General features: G+C 58.5%; 2 protein-coding genes across 8 annotated transcripts in view; one reads left to right on the top strand and one right to left on the bottom strand.

Moving 5' to 3' along the window:
* The window catches only part of Evl (Enah/Vasp-like), a 126,835-nt gene extending 118,910 nt beyond the window's left edge, over nt 1–7,925 (top strand). For 4 of the 6 annotated variants that reach the window (XM_069997592.1, XM_069997590.1, XM_069997591.1 and 1 more), the window contains exons 9-14: nt 974–1,037; nt 2,615–2,681; nt 2,770–2,832; nt 5,296–5,362; nt 5,758–5,815; nt 7,445–7,925. In XM_069997592.1, the coding sequence (XP_069853693.1) occupies nt 974–1,037; nt 2,615–2,681; nt 2,770–2,832; nt 5,296–5,362; nt 5,758–5,815; nt 7,445–7,482 (357 nt within the window). In that variant the 3' untranslated portion in view covers nt 7,483–7,925. The remainder of the gene's footprint in view (nt 1–973; nt 1,038–2,614; nt 2,682–2,769; nt 2,833–5,295; nt 5,363–5,757; nt 5,816–7,444) is intronic. The other 2 variants (XM_069997594.1, XM_069997593.1) reach the window with 1 other exon arrangement.
* Nucleotides 7,926–9,320: 1,395 nt separating this feature from the next.
* On the bottom strand, nt 9,321–25,861 carry Degs2 (delta 4-desaturase, sphingolipid 2). Of its 2 annotated transcripts, none has more exons than XM_069997588.1 (3): nt 25,720–25,861; nt 11,143–11,885; nt 9,321–9,784 (listed from the first exon to the last, which is right to left on the bottom strand). In XM_069997588.1, the coding sequence occupies exons 1-3, from the start codon at nt 25,799–25,801 to the stop codon at nt 9,638–9,640; spliced, it is 972 nt and encodes a 323-aa protein (XP_069853689.1). In that variant the 5' UTR covers nt 25,802–25,861; the 3' UTR covers nt 9,321–9,637. The 2 variants fall into 2 exon arrangements, with proteins under 2 accessions (XP_069853689.1, XP_069853690.1); XM_069997589.1 differs by lacking the exon at nt 25,720–25,861 and adding an exon at nt 13,301–13,364.
* Nucleotides 25,862–27,941: the final 2,080 nt, after the last annotated feature.

Here is a 27,941-nt window from a genome sequence, read left to right as displayed (position 1 = left end):
CCATCTTATTTGTTTTGTTCAGGTGTTGGTTGTTCAAGCAGAGTCTGATATGCAGCGAGGGTTGCCCTTCTCAAGACTGATCCTTATGCATCAGCCTCTCTAGTAGCTGGCATTATAGGCATACTGCCACCACAGCCAGCTGCCTGCATCCCTGTAATCCTTCTTGCCTCTAAAATGCAAGGTTTCCTGCAGAAGCTCCACGCAAGGTTAAAGTGGAAAGACACATAGGTGGCCAGCTTATTTTTTTTTTTCACTTTAAGTATTTTCCAAATTCTCTTCAGTGGATTATAGTTAATGGAGAAAAAAAGAATATTATATAAAAGAAGATAGGAGACCTGAAATTAGAGTCATGTGACAGACATGTACTCTGCCACTTGCTGCCAATTACTCCAAGGACCAATTCTACCCCAATGAAAATGCTAGCCCAGGGGGTAGGAAGGTGGCTTAGTGGTAGATTGCTTGCCTAGCACACATGAAACCGTGGGTTCGAGTCCTTAGTGAACAGAAAAAGCTGGAAGTGGTGCCATGGCTCAAGTGGTAGAGTGGTAGCCTTGAGCAAAAAAGGCTCAGGAACAGTGCCCAGGCCCTAAGTTCAAGCCCCAGGACTGGGGGGAAAAAAAAAAAGGCCAGCCCAGGGCTCCCCAGGTCCGCAGGTTGCATGCCTGATCGGAGGGTGTGCAAAGCCTCTTCCCCTGTAAGAAGTCTGGGCTTAGGGCTGGGGCTGCAAGGAAGCTCTGCTGTCCTCCGGCAGCCTCTGCCTGTGGAAGCGCTGTCCACAGCGCAGTGAACTCAGCCAGATTTGGGGGTTTTGTTCTTTGATGATGAGTATTCTCTTACTAGTTATGAAAGTGAGACATATTTGTTGAGGTTTGGGGAATAGGTTTGTAAGTGACTCTGGAACAAAGGATTCCTGCTCCAACCCCAAGCAGCCTTCCTGAGCAGACTAATACAAGAACCCTTTTTCCTGTTTTAGGAAGAGCCTAACACCTCCCCATCCCCGGGGACCCGAGCCTCCAGCCAGCCACCCAACTCCTCAGGTAAGAAGTGTGTGGCCCAGTGAGACCTGAGGTCAGAGAAGCAGGACAGAGGAACTCTTAGGGGAAGCTCATCAGATCCAAGTAGCTCACTTTACACACGTGACTAAGAGGGCCAGGCCCCAGAAGCCCAGCTCCAGAAAGTGCCTGTGCCCCTCCCAGGAGACCAAACTGCCAGCCAAGAGCTGAGCAGAAGCACAAGAAGTGCCCAAACAACTGGCTGTCAGACCAGCCCTGTCCCCAGGACCCTTAGTCTACCCAAAGGAAGCCACCTGCCCCACAGAACCCAACCATGGTGGAGGTTACTACTAAGGCTTGGGTTTGTGTGGGTCTGTTTGCTATGATGTGTCTGTTTTGTCCATTGTGGGGCTTGAACTCTGGACTTGGTTGCTGTCCCTGAGCTCTTCAGCTCAAGGCCAGCGCTCTACCACTTGAGCCACAGTGGTTTTCTGGAGTCTCATGGACTTTTCCTGACCGGGCTGGCTTTGAACCGCCTCCTGGGTAGCCAGGATCACAGACATGAGCCTCCGGCGCCCAGCTTATGATGTATTTTTTTTTCTGCAGTACTGGGGCTCAAACCCAGAGCCACATGGTAGGCAAGCACCCTCCCACTAAGCACACCCCTGTCTAATGTCAGGATTCATATCTCCAATGTAATGCCAACTTAATCAGGTATTAGTCAATCTTGCTCCAACATAAACACAGCCCCTGCCCTTGCCCTGCTCACTCCAGTTAGCTGCAGCAGAGGGAATATGGTTAGACAGTGATGAGGTTTAGTAGTGGGAGAAGACTTAGGAACTGGTTGTTGGATGAGCACATGTTCAGTGTCTGCCGTGCCAGGCCGGTGTTGGTGAGCATGGTAAGAGAGGCCAGAGGAGGGGTCAGGTTACCCCATATGGGCGGTCAGGCTCCTGCCTGCCTACCACAGGGTCATGGCACATGCCTACTCGTGTACAAATTGTCAGACAGCGTGTACAGATGTCCATGTCCTCCCCTTCGAGGATTCTGCCTGAGGTGTCGACTTATCAGTACCTGTCTATTCTTGGCTGGTGTCATTTCCCTCCCTTGCTTAGTTCTGTAGCCCAGAGTTCAAGCCTCACAACCGACCAGAAAATAAATAAATGAAAGAAAGAGAAGGAAGGAAAAAGAAAGGATCCCTGAAATCTGAACCCTTTCTAGTCCTAATCATTTCAGATCAGACACCCACCCTAAACCTCTTAACCTGTGTCCGTTGTACAATCCCAGTGGATCTGGCTACAGCAAAGCAGGTGGAATACTGACTGAGTCTTGCAAGGGTAGGGGGAAACCCACTCACCCCGAGACTGGAGTCACTGAGTCCACGGACTGTCCTCCGTGGAGAGCATAGCTAGCCATGGGTAGAGAACGTGAAACCCCATCTCAAGTCAAGGGTATTAGAACTGAAGATGGGGTCACTATGTGCCCTTGGGCCAGGGGAGCCAGATTGCAGCTCTACTCTGAGCTCATCACCCTCAAAATAGGCAGGCGCCTTCATGGGGTGGGTTTGGGATGGCCCTGCGTCCTCAGCTCTGTGGCTTTTCATGCACGAAATGAATCAACAGAGGCTGGCCGGAAACCCTGGGAGCGGAGCAGCTCGGTGGAGAAGCCTGTGTCCTCATTGCTGTCCAGGTGAGCTGCACTGCAGAGAGATGACCTGGTGGGCAGAGGCGGGCACCAGTGCACGGGTTCACATGTCTGTTTCGTTCCATTGCCCTAGAACCCCGTCAGTGGCAAAGAGCCCCGAAGCTAAGAGTCCCCTTCAGTCGCAGCCTTACTCTAGGTACCGAACAACCCTTCTGCCCACGTATCCCCAGGCTCCGGATCCTCCTCTGTTCCCCATCCTTGACTAACACCACCCCAGCCCAGTCTCACGCCCTGGCATTAACAGCTTGCTTTGGGAAGGGAGGTCTGCTCTCAAAGCAGGGATGGTACGGTGGAGCTGGAGGGACTTGGTGGTTGAGCGGGCTTCTCCTTCCTCCCTGTGAAGGGGAGGCTGAGGACTAAGAGAGAGATGGCTTCCAAGGAGGCACAGAATTGGTGTCACAAGGGAAGTGATTGAGCTGGCCGTAGACAGCTATGTGGACTGCTGGCACTGAGGGACTTCTAGCCACAGCTGCCGCCCTCGGCCCTCACCCCTGCGGCCTGGTCCTGGTCCTCTTCCTCTGCCTGCAGCATACCCAGCCGGTCTCCCCACCGGTACTTTGACCATGCTTCCCAAACCAAAAGCTTGCGGGACAGCAGGATAGAACATTTCAATAAGCTCGCCCCAAAAGTCAGAGCTGAACTGCCCCCACGGTAACCTAAGACAAGTCTGCCACAATTGAAGGGATCCAGAGCCCACCTAGGAGTGTCTCCACTTCCCACCAAAAATTTTAAAAAGTAACTAATCGGGTGCTAGCAGCTTATGCCTGTGATCATAGCTACTCAGGAGGCTGAGATCTGAGGATCATGGTTTGAAACCTGGACAGGAAAATCCGTGTTATTCTTACCTCCAGTTAACCACCTGAAAACCAGAAGTGGAGCTGTGGCTCAAAGTGGTAGAGCACTAGCCTTGAGCAAAATAGCTCAGGGACAGCGCCCAGGCCCTGAGTTCAAGTTCCATGACTGACAAAGAAAAAAACAGCTCTTGTCCCAGAGCAGGTAGTGTGGACAGTCTCGCAGAGTGAAGCAAGGTGATTAGCAGGCCTGGCTATAGTTGAAGTAGGTGGACAGGGAGCGGTGTCCATGGTCAGCCAGGGGCAGCAGGAACTCCTTGGCGGCTCTGAAGAAGGCAGAGGGCTAGATGTCGTGGCCATACATGGGGGCTTAAAGGAAGGGTCTGGATGCAGGTGGAGCTTGCTCTGTGGGAACTTGGGGGACAGCCTCCAAGCCTAAGGGATGGCAGTGATTATGCCAAGCCATAACCATCCTGGCATGCTCAGAGAGAAGCCAGTATGGCTGGAGTTTGCCCAGGAAGCTTGAGTACTTCAGAGCTCACCATGGCTCTCAGAGGGAAGTGTCAGGGTCACCTAGAGGCCAGCCCACAGTCTCCAGGACGGCTGTCCTTGCCTGCTACTACACACTACACACACGTGGTTGCTGTGCTCCAGTGCCCCTCCCTCCATGGGAACATTGTCGACTGTTCCTACTTGGAACAACATCACCAAGATCGCCAGCTCAGAGGGCCAGGCTCACAGGGGCCAGCCCCTGTGCCAGACAACGAGTGCTCATCCCGGGCGGCTCTCAGGTTCATGGGAGAGCTGGCCTGGTTTCCCTGCGGGTATGCTGACCCAGAGCCTGCAACCTGCAGAGAAGGCCTCGGCCTCACCAGATCCAGAACTGCTCAGGATGTGCCTGGCATCCTAAGTCATCGGGAGGGTCAAGGGCACTTCGTCTCTCATCCACACTCCTCAGCTACTGCTTTACCAGCCAGTCCTAATCTGGGTGTTGACCCTCAGCAGCCAGGTGGGCCCGCCCACTCCTCCTGACTCAGGCTGTACTTGTTTCCTGGCACCACGGAGTTCAGCAGCTGTTCTCTTGATGGTGTTCTGAAAGACCAAGTAGTTAGACAAGTATTGGGCTGAGATTTTCCAGGGAGGTTGAAATTCAAGTCAGTTGACCTTAGTTCCCAACCTTTTACAGAAATGGGACTGGGAGAGAGTGAGGGAACAGAAGACCCAGTACGAAAGGAAATGCGCTCATTACCTGACTCATGTAATTGTGATCCCTCTGTATATCACACCTCTATGATAACAATAAAGTAAATAATAATCACAACAATAATGAAAAAAGACAGAACTTGGCCAGGTTCCCCCATCTCTTATAGGCTCTACTTCCCCCCGCCCCCCCCCCAAAAAAAAACCTGCCTCAAATGAGCAAGCACGAGTCCCAGGACCTGTACTGGGGAGTGAGCTACAGGCCTCTGCAGCCACCCCAGCGGAGCTGCTGCAAGGCCCGCTGAGCTTCACACTGTGCATAGTGCCCCAGTTTTCAGCCAGGAACACAAACCCCATGCTGAGGAAGCTTCTGGTACAGGCTCCCTTCAGGGAGGCAGTAGGAGCTCGGGGCTGCCTTCTCTGCCCTCAAGTCCGAAGACAACACCTTGCCAGCCTCCACTTCTTGACTCTTGGGCTGGGAAATATGGTCACAGTATCCACAGAGAAGGCACCTGCATCCATCAGGCACCTTCCAGTGGCCCAGGAAGGCTCAGGGAGAGGCAGCCCGCAGCCCTGCCGCCCTCCCCACGCTGCCTTTCCTCTCCTAGGGTGAAGCCTGCTGGGAGTGTGAATGACGTGGCCCTGGATGCCTTCGACCTGGACCGGATGAAACAGGTGAGTGCCCCTCCCTTGGTCACGAGCATCTGTGGTCAGTGTACCTGGTGGGCCGAATTGGGCAGCACACGCTTGGCAGGCAGACAGTGGTGGGAAGGCTGGACACACGTCCATCGTTGCACCAGCCACTGCCATTGCCAGAACAAAGGTGATTCTGCCTTTCTGAGGTGTCCACGCTTGCCCTTGCCCCTCCCCATGGGCAGCCTTGGTCTTAGAGTGGACTTGGGTGACAGCAAAAGCAGGGTTTCCAGGGAGGTGGGGGGCTGGGTGGGAGGTTCCTCCAGACATCTCTCCTGTGGGCGCTGTCCCCCCACCCCCCACTGCCCATCTCCCGAGGCCCCTCCAGTCATCCCCCATGGTCCTCCTGCCTCATCACCAGATCCTCTGCCCCGCAGGAGATCCTGGAGGAGGTAGTTCGTGAGCTGCACAAGGTGAAGGAGGAGATCATTGATGGTGAGTGGGCCTCGCTGGCCTGGGCTGCCACCAGCGGGGCTTCAGGGCAGGGAGGCTCACCAGAGTGGCACCTGCCAGGCCACGCACAGTGTGATCCAAAGCCACACAACACCCAGAGGACTGTGTTTTCCCCACCCTCCCTAATCACTATGGAAACAGGTGCCCAAGAGCCAGATGACTTGGCTAAGAACACGTGGCTCCCTGGGGATGCGCTCTGGGCCTGAGGTTCTGCCCCCTGCATTTCCCCCAGGAGGGGAGTCAGTGGCTATCTTCTGAGTCTCTGCTCCTTTGTTGTCTGTTGGCCCCCTTGCCTTTCTCATCGGCCACACCCAGCGTGGCCTCCGAGCTCTGGCGGGACCCCCGGCTTCCCCTGAGCAGCAGGCTCACAGCCCACGTGGCCGCATTGCTTCCCCCACAAAGGAGCCCCTGGCTCCAGAGAGCAGGCTGGGCCCGCACATCCTATCAGTCCTTCCGGACCCAGCAGCCTCAGGTTGCAGCTCAGATCTGCAGCCAGAGGAAAGGGAAGGTTTGGGCTCAGCAGGCACCAGCCACGGTTGCCCCTCCCCCACAGGGGACAGGATGAAGCCTCACCCATGGCTGACTCCAGAGGGAGAGGGCCCCCGGGGGGTGGGCTGGGAGCCAGCTCCCCGGGCTCCTCCCCCCAGTTTGGCCACACCAGACAGCACCACGTCCCTGTCTATCAGTTGGGCTGCAGTCAGGGCAGGAGATGGGGCATTAATGAAGAAGGAGGGGGAGCCAGAGGGAGCCACAAGGTCAGATGCTGGGGCTTTACTTGGAGTAACCCAGCCTAGGAGTGGTTCCCTTCCAGCACTCTGGGCCGGGGCTAAGTCAGAACCCACTTCAGGCCAGAGGCAGGGCCGCCTGGCCAGATGGCTCAGCAGAAGCCAGCTAGGGAGGAAAGCGGGCAGTGGGAGCCATAGGTCCCTGGCCTGTCAGCACCTGTGGGCCCTAGGAGCCTGCCTGCCACAGCCCCGAGTGCGGGGGGAGCTGGCTGTGCCTGTGCCCAAACACCCCTCCTAATAGCGGCGACCACCACCCCCGCCTTCCTGCTGGCTCCAGCCTCTGGAGGACTGTCCTCGGGAGGCCAAGCCAACGTTGAAGGGGACAAGGGGGGGAGCCCTGGGGGCTGGGGAATATGGAGACAGGGGCAGGGGGTGATAGGGAGGATAGGGGTGGAAGTGGGCAGGAGGAGGAGTTGTTCAGGGAGAGGCTGGGAGAGAACAGGAAAGTGTTGGAGAGAAAGCCCTGCCCTTCTACAGGCTCTGTGCCACTGCACGGCAGAGCCCAGCCTCCACTGCGCTGGGAGAAGGGCTCGAGGGACTCCAGGCAGACCTAGATGCCTCCCTAACCCTGGCTAGCGCCTCCCCTGACAGGGACTCCGGCACAAACTGCCCATGTGACTCACAAGGGTATGTGCCAGGCTGCTGTTCCACTGGGCCTTGAGCCTGTGCCCTGAGTCTCACACTCACACACACACTGCAGCCTGGGTTGGGGGCTTCTGGGAGCCTAAGCTGGGGAGGACAGTCGTCAGGCAGGTTGGCAGCAGGCTCAGGATGAGGGGGGCAGGTCGCCGCTGCACATGAGTGCCCTCTCCCGTCCTGCCCACAGCCATCAGGCAGGAGCTGAGTGGGATCAGCACCACCTAAGGCGGCCACCAGCCATGGAGGACAGCGAGGCTCCCCGTGGCCACAGGCCTCCGCACACATCGGAAGCTGGCACTCAAGCTGGGATGTGCTTCGTTTAAGAATCTCAGCCTGTGATACAATAGCAAAATGAGGAACAGAGTTCAACTCCTGGATTTTTTTAGCTTCTACCTGACACAGAACACCAGGTCTATTCTTTTTTGTATTTTATATTTGCTTATTTAAGTGTACATTTTTTTCGGTTTATAGAGAGGACACCCTGTCACCTGCTTCATTAGATGGTTTCCAAGTTTTTTCCTAGGTGACACTGTTGGCCCCTTGGCTGGCAGTGAGCCGCCGGCACGGCGTGGCCTTCCCACGCAGCTCTGCCCCCGGCAGTCGTGTTCACAGTCTGTCCACACAGTGCGTGTTCTGTCCACACAGTAATAAACTGTTTACTGTCCACACGTGCGGGTCCTGCCTCTGGTTCTCTCTTTGTCTTGCTGGTTCCTAGATGCCCTGTGAGCATCCGCAGGGAATTCCCCACGGTCCCAGGTGACCTCCTGCAGTCACAGCTGAGGTCCACCCATAGTCCAGCTGCTGTAGGCCTGGTCTGGCTGACTCCTGGCATTCCCCGGCCCAGCCCCCTGTACTTCAGTCTGGCTGGGTACTCCCATCAACCTAACAGGAAGGACCAGGCTATCCGTTGAGTTGAGAAGCCGAGGCCCAGCCCTAAGCAGGCCGGCCAGGGTGCCGAGTCCACAGCCTAATAGCCTCTACTTTGCCCTCCGCCCCAGGACCCTGCCTTGGGCCTCCTGGGCACAATCCAGGGCACGCTTCAGAGCCACCCTTGAGCCCTAGGCCGGCTTGTGGTAAAGCCTGGACTTGGCCCTGTGCAGGCACCGCTGCACTCCCAGGAGCTCCCAAGGCCAGGGGCAGGCTTGGCAGGGGGTTCTGGGCTCTTCCCAGTTGCTAGGCTGGCCTGCGCTCCCAGGGCGGGGCCGCCTACCTCCGTTCAAAGTCCTGTCTCAGACCCGGCCAGGCATCTGCGCTGTCGCACTGTTCAAGGACTCTGGTGCCAGGCACCCGAGGCGCCTCCTGTGCCCAGGGCCAGGCTATTGTGCACCCTCCCCCACCTTCCCACAGCTGCCTCCACCTGTGGCGCGCACCGTTGGCCAGCTCTGCACCTCAGCCTGGCCCAGGGCTGCGATGGGCTCTGTATGGCTGCCCCACGCCTGTTCCTTTGACAAGGAGGGGATCACTCCACACCCCACTGCTGCCTGCCTGCGCTGGACACCAAAACCGACCCCAGCCTGGACCCTGAAGACCACCCTGCTAAGCAGAGGCCGCCTCCCTGTGCTGCCAGCTGTACCATCAGCTACGCTGCAGACAGGACAGAGCCTCGTGGTCCCCTCACAAATGCCAAGCCCAGTGCCCAGCCTGGCTCCCCGAGCTATGCCACCTTTGTGGCCACCTGTCTGTCTAGCCACCCATCTGGCGCACTGGCCTGTTCTGTGCGGAGCTTCTGAAGCTCCTCTGAACCTAAGCCTCAGGCGGGGGACTTCCAAAGAATGAAAGGCCCGGGGACGTGGGGGCAGGCCCAGGGAGCAGGGCTTCTGCGGAACTTGGAGTCAGGGGTTCCCAGCTGCTCCTGGAAGTCGCAGGCACAGAGGGACCTTCTACCTGTGTCCACCGGGGAAGAGCCCCCAGAAAATGCCTGTGCCACAGACTGCCCTCCAAAGGGTGAGGCGAGCATGGCAGGACTGGGGTATGGCTGGATGCCACCTCCTGGGTTCCAGACCTCACACCCTGGCAGCCCAAGCTACAGCCAAGACTATCCCTCAGAAGCACAGTGAACAGGCTGAGGACAAGTGCTGAATTTAATCTGGGGCACAAGAACACCAGAGAAGCCAGCGCCACAGACACCACGGGGACAGAGCACTGATCACAGCCGAGCAGGGCTGGCGTTGCCCAGGGAGGCCCAGAAGAGCCCGGGTGAGTCTGTGCAGATGCGCCACGCCGGGCCTGTCTGCCATTGCTGGGCAAAGCTGTGATGGCAACTCCTGGGGCTCGGCGGGACCAAAAGCAATAGCCTAGGGACGGGAACCAGCGCAGCCAAACCAGTTCTGGGCGCAGCGGGCAGGGGCCCAGCTCTGAGCTGCGGCAGAGGGGCAGCGGCTCACAGGCGGTCATCCGCCACCTTGCACACCCGCTTCACCCTGGCGTAGGGCCCCAGAGAATCCTCAAACACAAAGTCCCAGAGTACCTTCACCCACGAGTGGTGCTGCGGCAGGTGGTCGTAGTACTCGGGTGCAATCTTCCGCACCTGTGGAGAGGGGCAAGGTCAGGGCCATGCCTCAGCCAGAGTGCCCACCATGTGCCAACTGCCCCCGGGGGACTGCCACTCCCCAGGCGCCCTGAAGCTGCTGCTGGGGCCCCACCTGCCAAGTTTGGGGCCCAGTCTCGGGCCAGGGCCACCCTCTCAGAAACACAGTGCTCCAGCTGCGGAGCAAGTACTGTTCTGAGTCCGTCCCACAAGTGGAAGTGGAGTTCAAAACTCACCCCACCCCAGAACCCAGCAACCTCCTCATCCAAGGCGAAGGCGGAGCCCGTGGGGCCTCCTGCTGTCCCCTGCAGAGCTCCAACGCACAGCCTGGCCTGCACCCCCTGAGCCTCAGCTCCCATCAGTGCTTCTCAGCCAGCCCCTCACCACACGCCCTTCCTCTGCCTGCAGCCCAGGGCCCCTGGCAGAGCGCCCTCTCCGCTCCCCGGGGGCCCTGCGTCACTGGAGACGGCAGACGAGGGGCGGCACTCGGGCACCAGCAGGCAGCTCTCCCTGCACTGGCGCTCAGCAGACGCTCTCCATGGCTGCTGGGTCCAGACTCTGTCTCAACACTGCGTCCCACAAGTGCCCTCCTCCTCCCAGCCACCCCTTGTTCTCTGCCCAGGGGGGAGGTTTGCTGGGGTGGGGCCGGCACAGCGTTGGCACCATTGCTAGAGAGCGTGCGCCCCGGCATGCCCTTAGGCACCAAGGCGGGCAGCCGTGAAGCACATCCACCTGCACAGAGGGCCTACAGACCCTCCCCCAGCCTCTCCCATGGCCTCTGCCCCCTTACTGGGTCACCTCAGTTGTGCCATCAGAGTGTCAGCCCTGACCAGGTGGTGACTGAGGGGCACCCCTCTCTTCCTCCTTTCTCAGCCTCAAGTCCCCTGACTCCATCTCTCTGGGCCTCCTGAGACTCAAGTCAGGTTGCCCGAGCACAGCCAGTTCTGGGCTGAGGAGGCCCCTGCAGCGCCACAGGCTGTGACGAGAAATGCGCAGGTGTCGGGAGAGAGATGTCTTCACTGATGCAAAGCTCTCCTTGACCGAGAGGACGCTGGGGGACAGTGGGCAGCAGCCGGCCTGAGACGCACGGCCAGCCACTGTGCTGCCACAGCCCTCGTCAGCCCAGGCGCCCACAGCCGCCTCCCCGCGTCTGCCTCACCTCCAGCCAGGCCCGGGCACGGGTTCTGACAGGGAGGAGAGGGAAGGGAGGGGAGAGCCCTGGCATTGGGAATGACAATGACCATCCCCTGGCCAGTTCCAGAAGGAAGAGGCAGGCTGGGCACAACCCGGGGCCCTTCCCTGGGCTCCCACACAGCCCCGGGCCGCCTCATCCCTGCCCGGCCCCGCAGCACACGTACCAGGGGCAGGTTGCAGCCTGGGATGCTGGGGAAGTCGTGGTGCTCCATGTGATACCCCACGTTGAAGGTGATCCAGTTCAGGGGCCCGTAGTAGGAGTAGGTCTCATGGCCCTTCAGGAACATGTAATGCTCAGCCACAAAGTGGCCCGAGATGGGGTGCAGGCCCAGGCCCAGGAGGGAGCTCGCCAGGAGGTAGACCACAGGCTTGATCCCCCAGAGGGCAAAGATGGTGACATCCGCCGCCAGCTGCACCAGGGCGTTGAGGATCTCCATGCGGGTCACGGCCTTGGGGTTCACGTAGAGCGGCCGCAGTGAGTAGAAGAAGGGCTGCAGCACCAGCCAGAGCAGCTTGCGGGCCGGCGTGCAGAAGAGCCAGCCCTCCAGCCGCGTGGGCACGTCCACGTCCAGCCCGTCTCCACCCAGGTAGCGGTGGTGGTCCACGTGGTACTTCTTGAAGGAGGTGGCATAGGGCAGGCCGATGGGCAGGTTGGCAAAGATGGCAAACCAGCGGTTGTAGGCAGGGTAGCGTGTGCCGAAGGCGGTGTTGTGTGAGATGTCATGGATGGCCAGTGTCAGAGAGTGGTTCACGCAGCCACCAAACACATAAGCCCAGAACAAGAGCCAGCGCCACGCGAGGCCGCGCACCAGCCAGCAGGCCAGCAGCTGCGACAGCACCAGCACCAGCACCGTCCACTTGATCTGCGGGTCTGGCGTCATCAGAGCCTTGATGGCCGGGTACTTGGCTGCGGGAGAGACAAGGGAGCCACGCGAGGTCACACACACTGCCGGGCTCTCTTCCGCCCGTTCAGCCTTTCATCTGCCATCCTGCCGTCTCCCCTTCCCCGAGCTCAGCCCCGAGCTCAGGCAGAGGCCTGACCCAGGGCCACACCAACACCCAACCTGACGCTGATGGCTCACCCTACTGGGCGAATCAGGAGGCCTCTGAGGGTTGAGGATCAGTTCCAAGTCAGCCTCTTCTCTCTGATTAACCACCCCAAAGCCCTTAGTTAAAGTCCCTAGTACCGGCACAAGGAAATAATAAAAGGACAGACCAGGCCCACCTCCCCGCCCCCCAGGGAGACTTTCTGGGGTGCCAAGAGCCTATGTGAGCTCAGGTCCCAGCAGCCACCGCAGCGGTCCCCACACATCCCTGCGGAGCTCAGCCGGAGGCCTAGACACTACCCAAGCGGGACCCCAACTCCTCAGGCACCTGGGGGTGGCCAGGGAAGGAGGACATAGAGATCTGGCTTTACCTCAAGTGTTTGCAGCTCTTAAAAGGAGAACTGCAGGAAGTGTAGTAAGCGGTGGAGCGCCCTGCTCCTGGAGGCAGGTATTTGTTATGCTATCTTTTGTACTTTGCTGTATTTTGTTTTACAGACAATGCCAGTGGAAGGGAGCCAAGCTACGCTGGTTGGCCAGAACAGCCGCCTTGCAGGGAAGGCAGTGCTGGCACTGGGGGCTGGGCAGGGTGGGACAGCTGTGCCTTCCAGAGCCCAGGAGGAGCGGGCAGGTTGGTGAAAGGGCAGGAGCCCCTCCCGTACCCAGGGAGGCAGGCACCTGTCCCGACCCGCACAGGTGGCGCCAGCTGTCCCATGCAGATAGGTAAACCAAGACTAGCAGGGCAGGGGCTCGTGGCACAGCACCTTGGGTTAACCAGCACTGATCTTTGGGGTCCCCAGAGCTCTGGCATCTGCCCTACCTGACCCCACAAGCAGCTGGGGGTCTTAACTCACCCTCCCCAGGGCTCCTAGAGCTGCAAGCTCAGCCCCAAACCAACCAGCCAGGCTAAGGTGGACTTGCCCACCATGTGTGCATATGTGTGTGTGCATGTACGTGTGTATAGCAATTTGAACTCTTAGCCTTAAGATCTTACTGAGCACTCAAGGCTGGAGCTCTACCACTTGAGCCACACCTCTACTTCTGGTTTTTTACTGGTTAATTGGAGATAAGAGATTTGTCTGCCCAGGCTAGCTTTGAATTTGATCCTCCAATCTTAGCCTCCTGAGTAGTTAGGATTACAAGTGTGAGCCACTGGCCCCTGGTCTGGCTCTGCTTGTGTTCAGGATGACCAACGAATGGGGTCCTCCCTGCGAAGGCTCACAAGACAGGGAGGGCGTGGCTCAGTGACACAGAAACACGCTGGGGCCAGGCAACGCACCTAGGGCTTGTCCTTGGCCTCCAGGCCCCAAGAAGACAACAAGCTGCATCCTCTGGTCTCTCCAGCAACTGAAGACAAACTGTAAGTGAAACTAGGGGCTGACAGTGGGAGGTGAGGCTTGGGCCTGAAATGCTTCTACCCAAGCAGCCCCATGGAAGGACAGCCCCATCGCCTGGGAGGCGCTGGGCAGGAAGTCACTCCCTTCATCTGCAAACACAGGCCATCTGTCCAGGAAGCTGTCTCCTCGCTGGTACTCCTACCAAGCTTTTGCCGCCACCTGTATCTCTGATGAGCAGCAGCCTGAGGACACGCAGCAAGAGGCTCAATGGGCTTCATCCACCACCCAGTGTCAATGCTAGGCCCAACAGGCACCGGTGGCTCACGCCTGTAATCCTAACTAAGCAGGAGGCTGAGATCTGAGGATTGGGGTTCAAAGCCAGCCCAGGCAAGAAAATCCATGAGACTCTTATCTCCAATAAACCACTAGAAAACCAGAAGTGGAGCTGTGGCTCAAGTGGTAGAGCACTGGCCTTGAGCTGAAGAGTGCAGGGACAGCGCCCAAGCCCAGAGTTCAAGCCCCAGGACCGGAAAAAAAAAAAAAAAAAAAAGATAACCCAATCAAAAATGGCCAAAAAGTTGCTCATAACTGTAATCCCAGCTACTTGGGAGGAGATAGTAGAACTTAGGTTCAAGGCTGACCCTAGGCAGAAGCTTAAGTCCCTATTATGAGAAATATCCAAAGCGCAAAGGGCCAGGGGCATGGCTCAAGTAATAGAACACCTGCCTAGCAAATGCAAAGATCTGAATTCAAACACAAGCATCACCAAGAAAGAAAAAAAATCAACAATGTCTCCAAAGAAACAGAACTGACAGAGACAAATGGATGCTCAGTGTCTTCTCATCAACGAATCAGATCCAAGCAGCATCAAATCAAAATCACTTCTTGCCAGCTAGGATGACTAGAATTTTACTCTTTATATTTTTATATTTTTGGTTGTTCTGCGATTTGAACTCAGGATCTCGTGCTTGCTAATAAGCAGGTGCTCGGCCACTGAGCCAAACCTCTAGCCCCTTTTTGGTGATGGTTTATTTCTAAATAGGGTCTTGTACTCTGTCCAGGAATATACCTGACTGTGATCCACCTATTTCAGGCTTTTCATAATAGCTAGAGTGACAGGCATATGTATATATGTCTGCTTATGGATAATTCATGATAATCTCATGAACTTTTCCACCTGGACAGGCCTTGATCTTCCCAATCTCAGCCTTCCAAGTAGCGACGATTATAGGCATGAGCCACTGGCATCCAGCCAAGCCCAGGGCTTTAAGGGAAGCCTAGACAGAATAGAGAGAGAGAGCAGAGCATTTACACACACACACAGTGCACACGTGCATGCCCTTCCAGCTTCAGGGCATCTGATATTGACCCCAAACCCTGTGTTTGGGGTCTTCAGCACGATCCTGGAATTAAACTATTGAGACAAAGTTTAGGTCAGGCTGTCAAAGGCGCCCACAGAAGTTCCTGGCCGGTAGGTGTTTCTGGGAAAGGTGTTAGAGATAATGATGGTATCTGACCATGTAACTTGGGGCTCTGTTCACATTGCTTAACCACAGCCAGACATCTGGCGGGAGGAGACCTGGCTGGGCTCCAGACTGTCCCCCAGGCCCTAGGCATAGGGTTCCCATTGTCAAGATGGAAGAGGACACTCTGGCACCCATGGTGAGCAGAATGGCAGGAAAACACGAGGGGCAGGTGGCACAGAGCCTGCTAACGGGAGCACCTGAGTTGAACAGGTGCCAAGGCCATGGCTGGAAAAGGGGAGCTGGAAAGAAGGACCCAGGCGTGAGATAGACTGCTCCGTGGGGCCATGGGGAGGATGGGGAGGATGCGGACCCCTCCGGAACCAGGGGAGATGAGGAAGCCCTGCAGACACCCTGGATTTCAGTACGGATCTGAGCCACCTCTGTGGAACTTGGTCATGGAGAATCAGGACGCGATGCAGCCCCGAGGCCCCTCTCCGCCCATGGCCAGAGCCCCACTGCCCACCACTCCTGGTGGGAAACACAGGGTACCCCAGCATCCTCCCACCAGGCTCGGCAGGGCGTGACTGCAGGCAGGGGTGTCCAAAGGACACGGGCAGGGGGAGGCCGGGCACCAGCCCGGTTGCTGGGGAGAGGCAGCTGTTCCTGCTGCTCCCAGCACGTGGAGGGAAGGGTGAGGGTCGGGCCTCACCCCTGCTTGTTCCCGCCCCACCAGAGGCCAGAGGCCATGGGAAGACCTGAGAGCTTCCGTGTCACCTGGAAAGACTGCAGCCACTGGAGACGAGGCCCGCTACAGTGGTGAAGAAGTCACAGGCAGAGTCCCTGTACCTGTGTGTACACGGCGATCACCATCTCGGTGGACTCCCTGGGGCAATGGCCTGCTCCTCCCCTGCCCAGACCCAGGTGTGGGCCAATGGATTTTACAGATAGGCAGCCCCTATTTCTCCTTGGAAGAAGGCCAAGCCTTGGGACATGGGTGGGGCTGGCCACACCTGCATCTGCTGAGCGCAAGATCCGGCGGAAAAGCCTTGATCTTTTTTTTTTTTTTTTTTTTTTTTTGGTCATGTGGCTTGAACTCTGGGCCTGGGCGCTGTCCCTCAGCTCTTCAGCTCAAGGCTAGTGCTCTACCACTTGAGCCACAGCACCACTTCCAGCTTTTTTCTGCGTATGTGGTGCTGAGGAATTGAACCCAGGGTCTCATGCATGCAAGGCAAGCACTTTACCACTGAGTCACCTTCCCAGCCCCAAAAGCCCTGATCTTAACCCCAAGCTAGCACCTGCTCTCAGCCCAAATCCCTAGAAATAAGGATGGCTGTGACCTTGCACATGACCTGCACCATGGCTCTTGCTGTCTGTTGAACACAGATGCAATCCTACCTCTAAGGTGGGCGGTGGGGAGCGAATCAGGACACACGTGGGTGTCCCTCCCCCGCCCCGCCTCCTGCTCCCATGCCGCAGCCCCCTTTGTCCTCATCACTCCATCTCAGAGACAGACGCACTACTTGAATGACAGTGCCCCTCCTCACCCTTCCCCCAGTCTCTCCCACCACCTGGGGGGTGGGGGGCACTGAGCCCCTGGAATCTCAGAGCAGCCTCAGCGGCCTTTCATCCAGCAGCACCCTCCTTCCCCTCTCCCTCCCCTCCCTCCCCACCCCCCCCACCCCCCCCCCAGGGGCCTCCCAGCCTTTTGCCTCCTGTGGGAAAAAGGCCAAGGGCCCGAATCCCTCTAGGCTGTGGAGAGCCAGGGAAGGGTCCAAATCTCTGGAGCAGGTTCTCCATCGCATGAGGGGTCTCTGTGTGAGGGGACCATGCCTTTCTCACTGGGCCAGGCCGGACCCTGCGCCTGAGCTCACAGCCACAGGGAGACACAGACCCAGCCAGTGCACTGGCGGCAGCTGACCATCGCCAGCCGCAGAGGTGGTGTGACCCCCAAAGGACACAGAGCCCATGCCCTCTGACCTGCCTGAGTCCCGGAACCCCGTGGCATTCACAGCAGCCCTGGAGCTGAGCAGGCCGGGAGCGCCCTGCCCACAGCGCGTGCGTGCGCCAGAGGCCTTCCAGCGCTCCCAGGAAGAACCCCCCCCCCCACCGCACCACTCGCAGAGCTTTGACCCCTATGGGCGGGAGGCAGCCCGGGCAGAGACGGCACTGAGCTTCAAGGGGAGTCCCTAGAAAGGCCCTCCAGCTGCCCTGGACCATCCTGAAGTCACCCCAACAACACCTAGGAATAAGGTCAAGTTGCCTTGTCAGTCAATGGACTGTGGGCTCCCCAAACCTCGCTCATCGAACTGCAGACACCCACCACCCCCAGTTATAGGGCTGAAGGTCCCGTGGGAACAGGCAGCCTTGGGGTCTCCCTGGAGCCCAGGCTGTGCAGACCGGACCATAGCGCTCACTAGGTAAGGGACACCAACCAAAGTTCAGAAAGGGGGGGATAGCTGGGTGAGCAGGTCACAGGCCGACAAAGGGAGCCATTGAGAACAGCCTGAGGCAGGGTGGCTGGGGGGGGGGATCAGCAGATGCAGCCCGGGGACCAAGTGGGCTCGCTGCTGGGCTCTGACAGGAAAGGGGAGAGGAACCAAGCACGGACAGATGCGTGGCACTGAAACGCTGGAAACAAACTCTACCACTTGTGGTGGGACGGGAGGGAAAATGTGGGAGAGAGCGAGGGAAGGGGTGGCTGTCCACAAAGAAGTGTGCTCGTTACCTGACTTAACTGTCACCCCTGAGCATCACCTTTACAACAATTTGAAATGTTTGAAAAACGGGGAAGAATCATGGGACAGAAAAGGAAGGGCTTCAGGTCTGACGGCAGAGGCCTCTTGCAGGGCTCGAGAAAGGGGGATAGGTGGCAGGTAAAGTGAGCAAGGGAGCCGCTGGGGTCCACGGCTGGAGCTCCGTCTTCTCTAGCATAGGAGGGGTTGGGAAGTCCAAGAGGAGGAGACAAACCCCCTTATTATAGACATCAGAACCCGGGCCTGGCTGAGATCTGAGGATCACAGTTCTAAGCCAGACCCTGAGATGGGGCCCAAGCTGGTATGATTCCATTTTGAGCTTTGCCTTTGTTTTCAGGATTTTAGACTTGATGGACCTAGTTCCCAGAATGAAAAAAAATGTATCTGGTCCCCCTCCCCTGAACAACCTAACCCCCCTTTGATTGTTGAGTTAAAACAGGTCTGGCTCCAACTGGAGACACCATGAGCTTACAGTCAACCCTGCCTTTTGCACATGCTTACAGTAAACTGCCTGTTGGCCACCTGTGTGTGGTCTGGTATGACTGTACAATCCTTTGTGTGTTATGATCCCATTGGTCACCTGTGCATGACCAGGCTCAACCTCATGGATTTTTCCTTTAAAAACCAAAGAATGGGGGCTGCTCGGGGTCGCAGTATCAGCTCCCGAGCCTGTGCTGCGGCGCTGGCCGGTCAGTGTAGGAACCTTCTCAATAAAGTTGCTTGTTTGTTAACAACTTTGTTGCGGTGGGCTCTGTCACTCTGGATGACTAGGTGGGCTTGCCTGCCTGAGGAGGGGTCTACACTACACAGGCGGGAAAGTCCCTGAGGCTCTTATCTCCAATAAACTAAAAAAAGTCACAAATGGAGCTGTGGCTCAAATGGTAGAGCACCAGCCTTGAGCAAAAGGCGAATGGCACCCCGGTCCTAAGCTCAAGCCCCAAGACAGGCACAAACAAAACAGAAAACACAGGTGAAGGGGCTGGGTTCCACTGTGCACAGACCCCAGACACACCCAGCTCAGCTGCCTGTGCCCTGCGGCGGGACCTGCCCACCTCCAGCCCAGCTCACCCTGGGGAGTGGGGGGAGGGGAGCCTATGCAGCCAAGTGAAACCAAAAACCAAATATCATGCAAATAATGTCCCATGGAAATAATGTCCCAACAGAGACCCCCAGTGAGGCCCAAGGCGGCTAGGCCGCTGTCCATGGATACAGCCATACCTACAAGTCCCAGTGTCCAGAAAGACAGGATGGTTCCAAGGCCCAAGGAGGACCTGAAGACACTCGGCAAAGTCAATAGCACCAAGATTTGAACCCAGTCCCAAGTTCAGGCCTGCACAAGGCCCTTACACCTCCCAGCCCCCCCCCCCAATATCTGACACTCCTTCAGGTTTCCTCCCTGTTCAGGAAGTGATGCCAAGATGAAGAAACTGAGCCCCCCAGCAGATGGAGAAACACACGCCGATTTTCCCTGGTCCTCCAGAAAGGAAGAGAAGATGCTGCCCTGCCATTGTTGTCTTCCCCCAGAGCTAGCGCCATGACGGCTGCGTGTCCTCAGGCAAAGCCCCGCCCTCGCAGGCCTGCCTCCCCCTTTCTACCTCTAAGGCATTGGTTCTGACGGCTGAGTCTGGAGCATGTGGAGGTGGGGGGGGGGGTCTCTGCTGGGGACACCTGGCCATAGAGGTTGGCAGAGGAGGAGGCAGCTGAAGGGTGAGGCGGGCGGGGCTGCACCACCTGTCCACTGTCACACCATAGCAGACTCATCAGAGGGCCAAGCACAGGGGGCTTGGAAGGAGATCAGCTCAACCACGCTCAAGCTCTGATGGATACTTGTTTGTTTTTTGTTTTGTTTTTTTTTCTAGAATCCTCCAGAGAAGTCAGGAGAATTGTCATGGGGGGTGGGAGGAGGACAGAATCAGGTGCTGAGCATGGGGATACTGCCCTTTCCCCGCACCAGCAGCAGAGAGTGACCGAAACCCCACACCAGAACCCCAGTACCCCTAGTGACTAGTGGAGATAGGAGGTCACTCCCACCAGTGAGCCTCTGGCCTCTCCTCACTTCTCCTCTGGACTCTGCTGGGCCCTGGGCCTCGGCCCTACCGTACTTCCCAGGAGGCCAAGTGCAAGCACTGTTTGTGGACCAGGGCAGTGACCTTCTCTTTCTCCCCATGTCCGGGGCCACCTCTGCAGCGCACAGGCTTCCCAGCTCCCTCCACAAAGCTGCTGGGTGCTGGTGATGCCACCTGGTGGCCACAGCAGGAAGTGCTTAGTTGGGCACCTACCTTGGCTCTCTGCCTTTTCCCCCACCAGCTGGGTGGCTTGACCTCTCACCAGCTTACTTCACCACCGCACCCAAGGTCCTCTTTTTTTTTTTTTTTTTTTGCCACTCCTAGGGTTTGAACTCTGGGCCTGGGCTCTGTCCCTGAGCTTCTTTTGCTCAAGGCTAGCTCTCTACCACTTGAGCCACAGCACTACTTCCAGCATGTATGTGGTACTGAGGAGTCAAGCCTAGGGCTGCATGCATGCTAGGCAAGTGCTCCACCACTAAGCCACCTTCCCAGCCCCGAAGGGCCTCTTATCCCTGCCTACTCACCTGACTTCCTCAGCTCAGCTCTGTCCTACTGCTGTGGGGCTGTCTCCCAAGCTTGTTTCCCACACCCTGGTTCTGAACTGAAAAGCCATCCTAGCCCTGCCTGATGCATAAGAGAGGCACTTTGTGCACACCATGCGGCACAGGAAATGCGCACTGTGGTCCAAAGTGCCTCCAAGAACCCACACTGCCTCTGGGCCACTTGCTAAACCTGCTCCTCACCCTGGTGACAAATGTGTGCCGAAGGTCCCTGCAGATCCCTGCTGACGGCAGAGGTGGTGGGGCAGGCCAGCCCGGAGGAGCGCAGGCCTGGCCAACGGCTGCCAGGAGAGACACGGCATGCCAGACAGGCAGCTGGAGGTGGCCGGGGAAGTGGAATATAGGGATCTGGGGGAGGGAACAGCCTGAAGACATGGAAACATTCTAACACTGAGTAATGAGCCTTACTGAAAAGTACTGGACTGTGCCCCTCACCTGAGTGACTGCCTGGCACGCTAATCACTGCAATAAAGCTATTAAAAATTAAAGAAGGAACATAAAGTCAGGGTGCAGAGGCCAGGGCTCAGGAGAAAAGAGGAAGCTGTGGGGTGGGGGCCACAGATGCTGGTCCTTTTGTACCAGCACCGCCACAGCCAAGCCCCACTGCGGCTGGCTGAGAACCCTGGCCACTGCACATCGCCAGACAGCCCAGCCCATGAAATGTCTGTGAACCAAAGAAAAGAGACACAAGACAAGAAGACGACAAAGGTGAAGACAAAATAGCAGAAGCAGAAGAAGGGGGAAGCAGAGGAGGAGGAAGGAAGGAAGGAAGGAAGGAAGGAAGGAAGGAAGGAAGGAAGGAAGGAAGGAAGGAAAAGGAAAGGGAGGGAGGGAGGGAGGAAGGGAGGAAGAGGGCTCCAAGCTGACAAAGGACAAAATAGCTTGGTTCTGTCAATGTGCCTCCAAAGTTCACACAGTGCAAGCCGAATCCCTGCGTGGCACGCAGCTGCAGAGGCCTGACGAGCTCTGTGGGCTCCCTCACCCCTTCCGCCACAGGAGGACACAGCAAGAAGACAACTTCTGCAACCAAGGAGATGGCAGAGGCTTTGTGAAGGGCCTGCTGTCGCCATGCTGCTGACGCAGGAGCAGCGGAGAGTGCTCCAGCAGGAGTCAGACCCCTACCCACCACCCCACCACCCACTGCAGAATGACGCCCAGGGCTACAGGTCTCCACCCTGAGGGAAAGGCTACTTCAATGGGGATGACGGCAGCAGGCAGGACCAGCTCACGGGACGGAAGGGATGTACCGTGGCGCACCTCAGGCTGCACCACACATGGGTGACTGGGAACTGGCCTTATGGAAGTATTTACAGAGAGCCAATGATTTTACCAACATAACCTGTGTGTGTGTCTCTGTGTGTGTGTGTGTGTGTGTGTACATGCACATATGCCATGTGTTGCTGGAGAGCATGTCTTCGGAAATACTGTGTAGGCTGAGACCTAAAGAATTCACAAAAAGTAGACACAGGAGGCACAAGGAGAGAAGGATTGCAGAAGAAGAGGTGAGGGGAACGGGGCCGTTGGGCCCAGGCTTCCATCTCCAGTAGATGGGAAAAAAAAAAAAAAAGAATTCTAGCCAAGCACTAATGGTTTACACGTGTAATCCTAGCTACCCAGGAGGCTGAGATCTGAAGATCATGGTTCAAAGCCAGCCCAGCCAGGAAAGTCTGTGAAACCCTTATCTGTAATTAAGCACCAAAAAAGCCAGAGTGAAGCTGTGGCACAAGTGGTAGACTACTAGCCTTGGGCAAACAACAACCACAACAACAAAACAGGCCCTGAGTTCAAGTCCCAGAGCTCGCACACACACAAAATTCTAGCAGAGGGGTGCTTGTAGACGCCAGGGTGTGGGAAGTAGCTAGAAGACCACTGCATGGGGAAGGGTGGACAGGAAGAAGCAGGGGGCTGTGTCTTGGGATGCCCAGTGGGCCAGAGCAGAGACCAGATTTTAGCTAAGGAGTCTTCTGAGACTGAGAGCTAGGGGCTGCTAGGGGCCCTGTCTCGCCCATGTTCCCCGGCCTCCCCTCTTCTAGTCAGGGGCTTTTTTTGCCACCTCTGCTGCCCATCACAACGGCAGTCCAGGAACCACTAAATCCCTGGCCCCCTTGGGATGGGCAGGAAGCAGGCAGACTCCTCTCCGCTTTCCATGGCCCGCACACCACCCGAAGCCGGGCATCTCCATGGCGGGATGACAAATCTACATATCTCCCGTGGCTCAGGCCAGCTCTGCTCTGGAATTTTTCCGGGCCACCGAGAGAGCAGCCGCAGCCAGTACTTTCCGAGGCAAACAACCCAGCAATGCCACAGGGCTGCTTCCTGGTCTTCTTGGTTTGATTCAAATTTTCGTGAGCTGTGTTTGCCCTGCTTTCACATTTTTTTTAAAGCAAACAAAACCCACAAAGCTATTTGTTTTCAAAGAAGTGCATCATGCGCGTCCGCTCCCTGCCTGGCTCCCCAGGCCTGGCCGACTGGCGCCCCTGAGTTCCGTCCCTGCCCACCCTGACAAGGACAATCCGCCCTTGCTGGGGGACCTCACCGGGGACCATGGTTCTTGGTTGCCTTGGCATCCAGTTTTCTCAGGATGCTGTATTCTGGAGAACACCTTCCCGGCCCGCACAGGAGCTAGACGTGGACTTTGGCCCCATTCATGGAACACCTGGAAGCAGCCTTTTGTAGGGACCAGGGCACTGGACTCTGAGATTAGGATGTAAAATAAACACCTGCTAGCCCCAGGAGCCGATACGAGCTGCATCAGCTAGCTGGATGGAGCCCAAGAAGGTGGGGGTCCAATAGGCCTCCTGCGTCCTCTGTGCTGTGTGGACCCAAGCAAGTTGCTCCTCCTCTCCGATCCCCACTCTACACCTCTTCTGAAAAGACCCAGTGCCATTGAACAGAGCATTTCTTCCAGGGCTGGGAGCAGCAGAGAGGAAAGCCGGGTCGGTCTGTAAGATGTTCGTAACACCACTGCTGTATGTGTTTCTGTCACAGAATCCAGGCCAGCGCCATCGGAAGACCATTACTAACCCTTTACCTTGCCCAAACTTCCCCTTCCGTATCTGTGGACTGACTCACCCGCCGCTTGTGAATGGCTGTTGGACTCCTGGCTAGATCAGACCCACAATCTCAAGACCTCCACCCCAGGGACCAGAGCCCAGGCACTAGAGCCTGGAGTGGACACCCAGAGGTGTCCGACTAGCCAGGGGTTCCTGGAGGAGAGAGACCTGAGCCTAGCTAGGGAAGGCTGAGCCCAGAGCCCGGTGGAGTTAGCCAAGGACTGACACATTCCTAGGAAGGAGGCCTGGCACTCAAACAGGGCGCATAGGACGGTGAAGGGTGTTGTGAAGAGGGATGGGCTGACCCACGGCCCAGGGAGGATGTCTCCCTCTCCTCCAAGTCTTCCTTGATTTTCTGAAGCCTGGATGGATTCCAGACCAGTGGCTTCTCTTTTTTTTTTTTTTTTTTTTTTTTTTTTTTTTTTTAAGGTTTTTTTTTTTGTTGTTTTTTTTGGGTCCGGTCGTGGGGCCTGAACTCTGGGCCTGGGCGCTGTCCCTCAGCTCTTCAGCTCAAGGCTAGCACTCTACCACTTGAGCCACAGCGCCACTTCTGGCTTTTTTTCTTTTTGCTTATGTGGTGCTGAGGAATTGAACCCAGGGCCTCATGCTTGCAAGGCAAGTGCTTTAAAGTGGCTTCTCTTTTGAAAGAGATCTTCCTGCGTGGCCTGGGCACACACACCTAATCTCAGCACTAAGAAACAGAGTCAAGGCGAGTCAAGCCAGCCTGAGCTACCTGGAGTTCCAGGTCAGCCTCAGCTACGTAACGACTGCTGTCTCGAAAACAGAAAAGAGTCAAGCCCTGGTGGCTCACGTCTATAATAGTCAGGAGGCTGAGATCTGACGATTGTAGGTCGAAGCCAGCCTGGGAAGAAAAGTCCCCGTGAGACTCTTATCTCCAATAAACCACTGAAAAACCAGAAGTGGTGCTGTGGCTCAAGTGGTAGGAGTGCTAGCCTTGAGCACAAAGAAGGTCAGGGACAGCACCCAGGCCGTGAGTTCAAGCCCCACAACTGACGAGAAGAAAGAGAAAATGAGAAGAAGAAGAAAAAAAAGAGATCCTGAGGCTTGTTCAGGAGTCCCTCATGCCTCCCACTCATCCTCACACCCACCCTGCCCCGCGGGACTGCGCAGGCTGGGCTGGAGGTCAGTGTCTGGACGCCTCGGGCCCGACCTCCTCCTCAGCAGCATGAGCCCCAGTGGTCAGCGACAGGCAGAGGCTGCCTGGACTGCCCCAGCTTTCTCCACCGGGGCCAGGTGCCTGGTGAGGGGAGCTGGGAGGCAGCCCCTGTGCCAGCCTCAACCCCGCCAGGGTGGCGGGTGGGAGGGAGGGATGGCCCAGCCCCCTCAGAGCCCGGTGGGTGACCTTCCCCACAGGTATGATTCCTTCTCAGGGAGCGCACACACAGGGTCGCCGCCCCTGAACCCCGAACTACGGGGGGACCAGTCAGATGCCTCCTGTGTTTGAAACATTTAAAGTCCATAGATGCTTCTGCAGACCCCAGAGGGAAAGACCAACGAACGGAGTGGAATTAGAAAAGCGTAGAAAGTTCTGTAAACGCAAAAGTCAAGATGCCACAAGCAGGCAAAGCGCGACCTCTTCTTTAAAGGGTTCTGGCAACAAGAAACCCCCCGCCAACCACAATGGACAATGCCATCTGCAACCAGCCGTCCGATAAATGGAAGTAAGTCTACCAGGAAGCAGTTCGTTCCGCGAAGGTGATGGAGGACGCTCCAGGGAAGCCGGCGGCGCGGGGCACACGCAGCCCGGGTCCCCCCGCAGCCCCGGGGCCCCCCGCAGCCCCGGGGCCCCCCAGCAGCCCGGGTCCCCCCGCAGCCCCGGGGCCCCCGCAGCCCGGGTCCCCCCGCAGCCCTGGGGCCCCCGCAGCCCGGGTCCCCCGCAGCCCAGGGCCCCCGCAGCCAGGGGCCCCCCGCAGCCCGGGCCCCCCCAGCAGCCCCGGGGCCCCCCCAGCACCGGGACCCCCCGCAGCCCGGGTCCCCCCGCAACCCGGGTCCCCCCGCAACCCGGGTACCCCCGCAGCACCGGGACCCCCCGCAGCCCGGGTCTCCCCGCAGCACCGGGACCCCCCGCAGCCCGGGGCCCCGCAGGTGGCCGATGCACCGAGCGCCCGACAGGCGCTCAGCGGCACAATCTGCGATGCCGGCTCCGGACGGCTGCTCGGTCCCGGGACGGGAGACCGAAGGCCCCACCGCCGCTCGCCCCGCGCTCCGCCCGCAGCGCCCGGGGGCCCCCCGCGGGCGGGTCGGGGCGCCGCGCGGCCCCGGCGCCCGGCTGGGACTGTGCGGTGCTGCTCCGCGCGCGGGGTCGGGACTCGCAGGGGCTGGGGAGGGGAGCGCTCCAGCCGCCCCAGAGAGGACGGGCGACCCGCGGGCACCAGGCTCGGAGTGCCCGGCTCCGGACCGGTCCCGGCTGCGCGCTGCCCGACCGGAGCCCGCCCCGCTCACCGAGCATCTCCTTGCGCCGCTGCGTGTGCGGCTGGTCGGTGTAGACCCACTCGAAGTCGCTGCGCCCCGCGCTGTTCCCCATGGTGCGGATGCCGTGGTGCGGATGCCGTGGCCCGGAGCGCACCGCGCCCCAGTAGCCAGGCCGGGGTAGTTCGGGTGGTGGGGGCGTGGCGGCGCCGGGGGCGGGGCGGGGCCCGGGTCTGGGGCGGAGCCAGATCTGGGCGGGGCGGGCCCGGGGCGGGGCCCGGGGCGGGGCGGGGCCCGGGGGCGGGGCTGGGGTCTAGGGGCGGAGCCATATCTGGACGGGGCGGGGCCCCGCGCTGGGGTCTAGGGGCGGGGCCAGATCTGGGCGGGGCGGGACCCGGGGCGGGGCGGGGCCCGGGGCGGGGCTGGGGGCTGGGGACGGAGCCCGCACGGGGCGGGCTGGGGCTCGGGGGCGGGGCTGGGGTCTAGGGGCGGAGCCATATCTGGACGGGGCGGGGCCCCGCGCTGGGGTCTGGGGGCGGGGCCAGATCGGGGCGGGGCGGGGCCCGGGGCGGGGCGGGCTGGGGTCCGTGGGCCGGGCCGCCTCCTGTCCCGCTCGAGGCCGCTGCGCGCAGGGCCACCCGTCTGGATATGGGGCAGCTCACAGTAGCCCTGGGCGCCTCCGCTGCCTCGGCTGGGAAAAGGGACCCGTGCGTGATGAGTGGCAGGACGGCCCCGGGCACTAGCACCGCCCGGGCGCGCACGGCGGCGCTCCGCTCTGCCCACCCGGACCAAGGGTGCGGCCCCCTCCCGGCCTTGGGGGGACCCGTGGCGTTCGCTCCTCCGCGGCTCCGGGGCCTCCGCTCCCTCGTCCCGGCGGCGTAGCGCCCACCTGGCGGGAGAGCCGCGCCTGGAGGCGGGCGGAGGCCACGCTCCGCGCCCGGCACCGAGTCCGATCCCGCCGGGAGCCCACGTCCGGCCGGGCGAGGTGGGCGGGACTCGGGTGACCACGGACCGCACGGGACCCTGCAGCTCGAAGGAACTTTTGCATTGAGCCTTGAGGGATACCTAGGAGTTCCCAGCTAGGCAGAAAGGAGGGAGGGGCAGGGGCGTGCCTTTAACTCCTGTCTCCTCCTGACTTTGACCCTGTTTTATTAACCTGGGGCTGGGAAGGTGGCTCAGTGGGAGAGCGCTTGCCTTGCGTACATGAGGCCCTGGGTTTGATTCCGAGAAGAGCTGATGGACAGCGCCCAGGCCCAGAGTTCAGGCCCCACGACCCATAAAAAAATAAAACAAATAAAAACATATCTTGCTTAAAAAAAACAAGGAGTAGGGTAAGAGAAAACCTTGGGGGAGGGAAATAGGAAGATGGGGAAGGAATGAGAAGGCTGGAAACGAGAAGAGGAGGAAGAGGTGGAGAGCCTTGGTGGTACCGCCGTAAAGGCTAATAAACAAGAACCCAAGGCAGTTTCCACATGAAGAGCCAGGGTGGTGCTGGATTCTATGGGGAGGGGGGCGGGGTGACAGGGACTGACCTCCAGGACACAACAAGCTTGTCCTTCTACCCCAGGTCAGGGGTCCAAGAGCTACCCATCCTCTTAACCTGGATTTCATCTGTCTTGAGGAAACCAACCCAGTTCTCTGCTTTCACAGATGAGGAAACAGGCCAGACGGAGAGGCGAACTGGACTGACATTCCAGGGGACATGTTGGGAAAATGGAGGAGAACGGAAAAGGAACAGGCTGGAACAGGCCAGACTCGATCCTCAGCAGGTGAGGACTGTTTACTGAGGAACAGGGAGGGGCACAGACCCCCCCCCCCCCCCCCCCCCCGCGGGTTTGGAGGTTGTGTCAGGGAGCTGGGACAGGAGCTGGTTTTTATAGGAGGTCCGAGCAAGGAGGCAGAGGTGAGTGAAAAAGCCACCAGGTCAAGGGAGGTGGGGCTTTTCAGTTGGGCCCACCATGGGATTTGCACAGCCGGCTCAGGAGGATTGCCCTGCCTGCGCACCAGACTAGCTCACTCATACCTGGGATTTTGTGTGGCTTCTGTATGGCCTGGGACAATAGGGTGGGGTCAATCCTTCATACTCCATCTTTGGATACATGAAATGATCGGGCTGTGGGGGAAACTGGGAGAGGGGTCCACGGTTGTCCTTTTTGGCTACTTCCTGCTGAAATGGGGGCATCGAGGAGTCACTGGGGCTGGGGTCTTTGTTGCCTGCAGTCATAGGATGACCTAGACTTGTTCCCAGGTCCTGA

Source organism: Dipodomys merriami, unplaced genomic scaffold (assembly GCF_024711535.1).
Source record: "Dipodomys merriami isolate MVZ:Mamm:240054 unplaced genomic scaffold, mDipMer1.0.p SCAF_50, whole genome shotgun sequence".
NCBI classification, from domain to species: domain Eukaryota; kingdom Metazoa; phylum Chordata; class Mammalia; order Rodentia; family Heteromyidae; genus Dipodomys; species Dipodomys merriami.
This window is presented reverse-complemented; position numbering and strand designations above follow the sequence as displayed.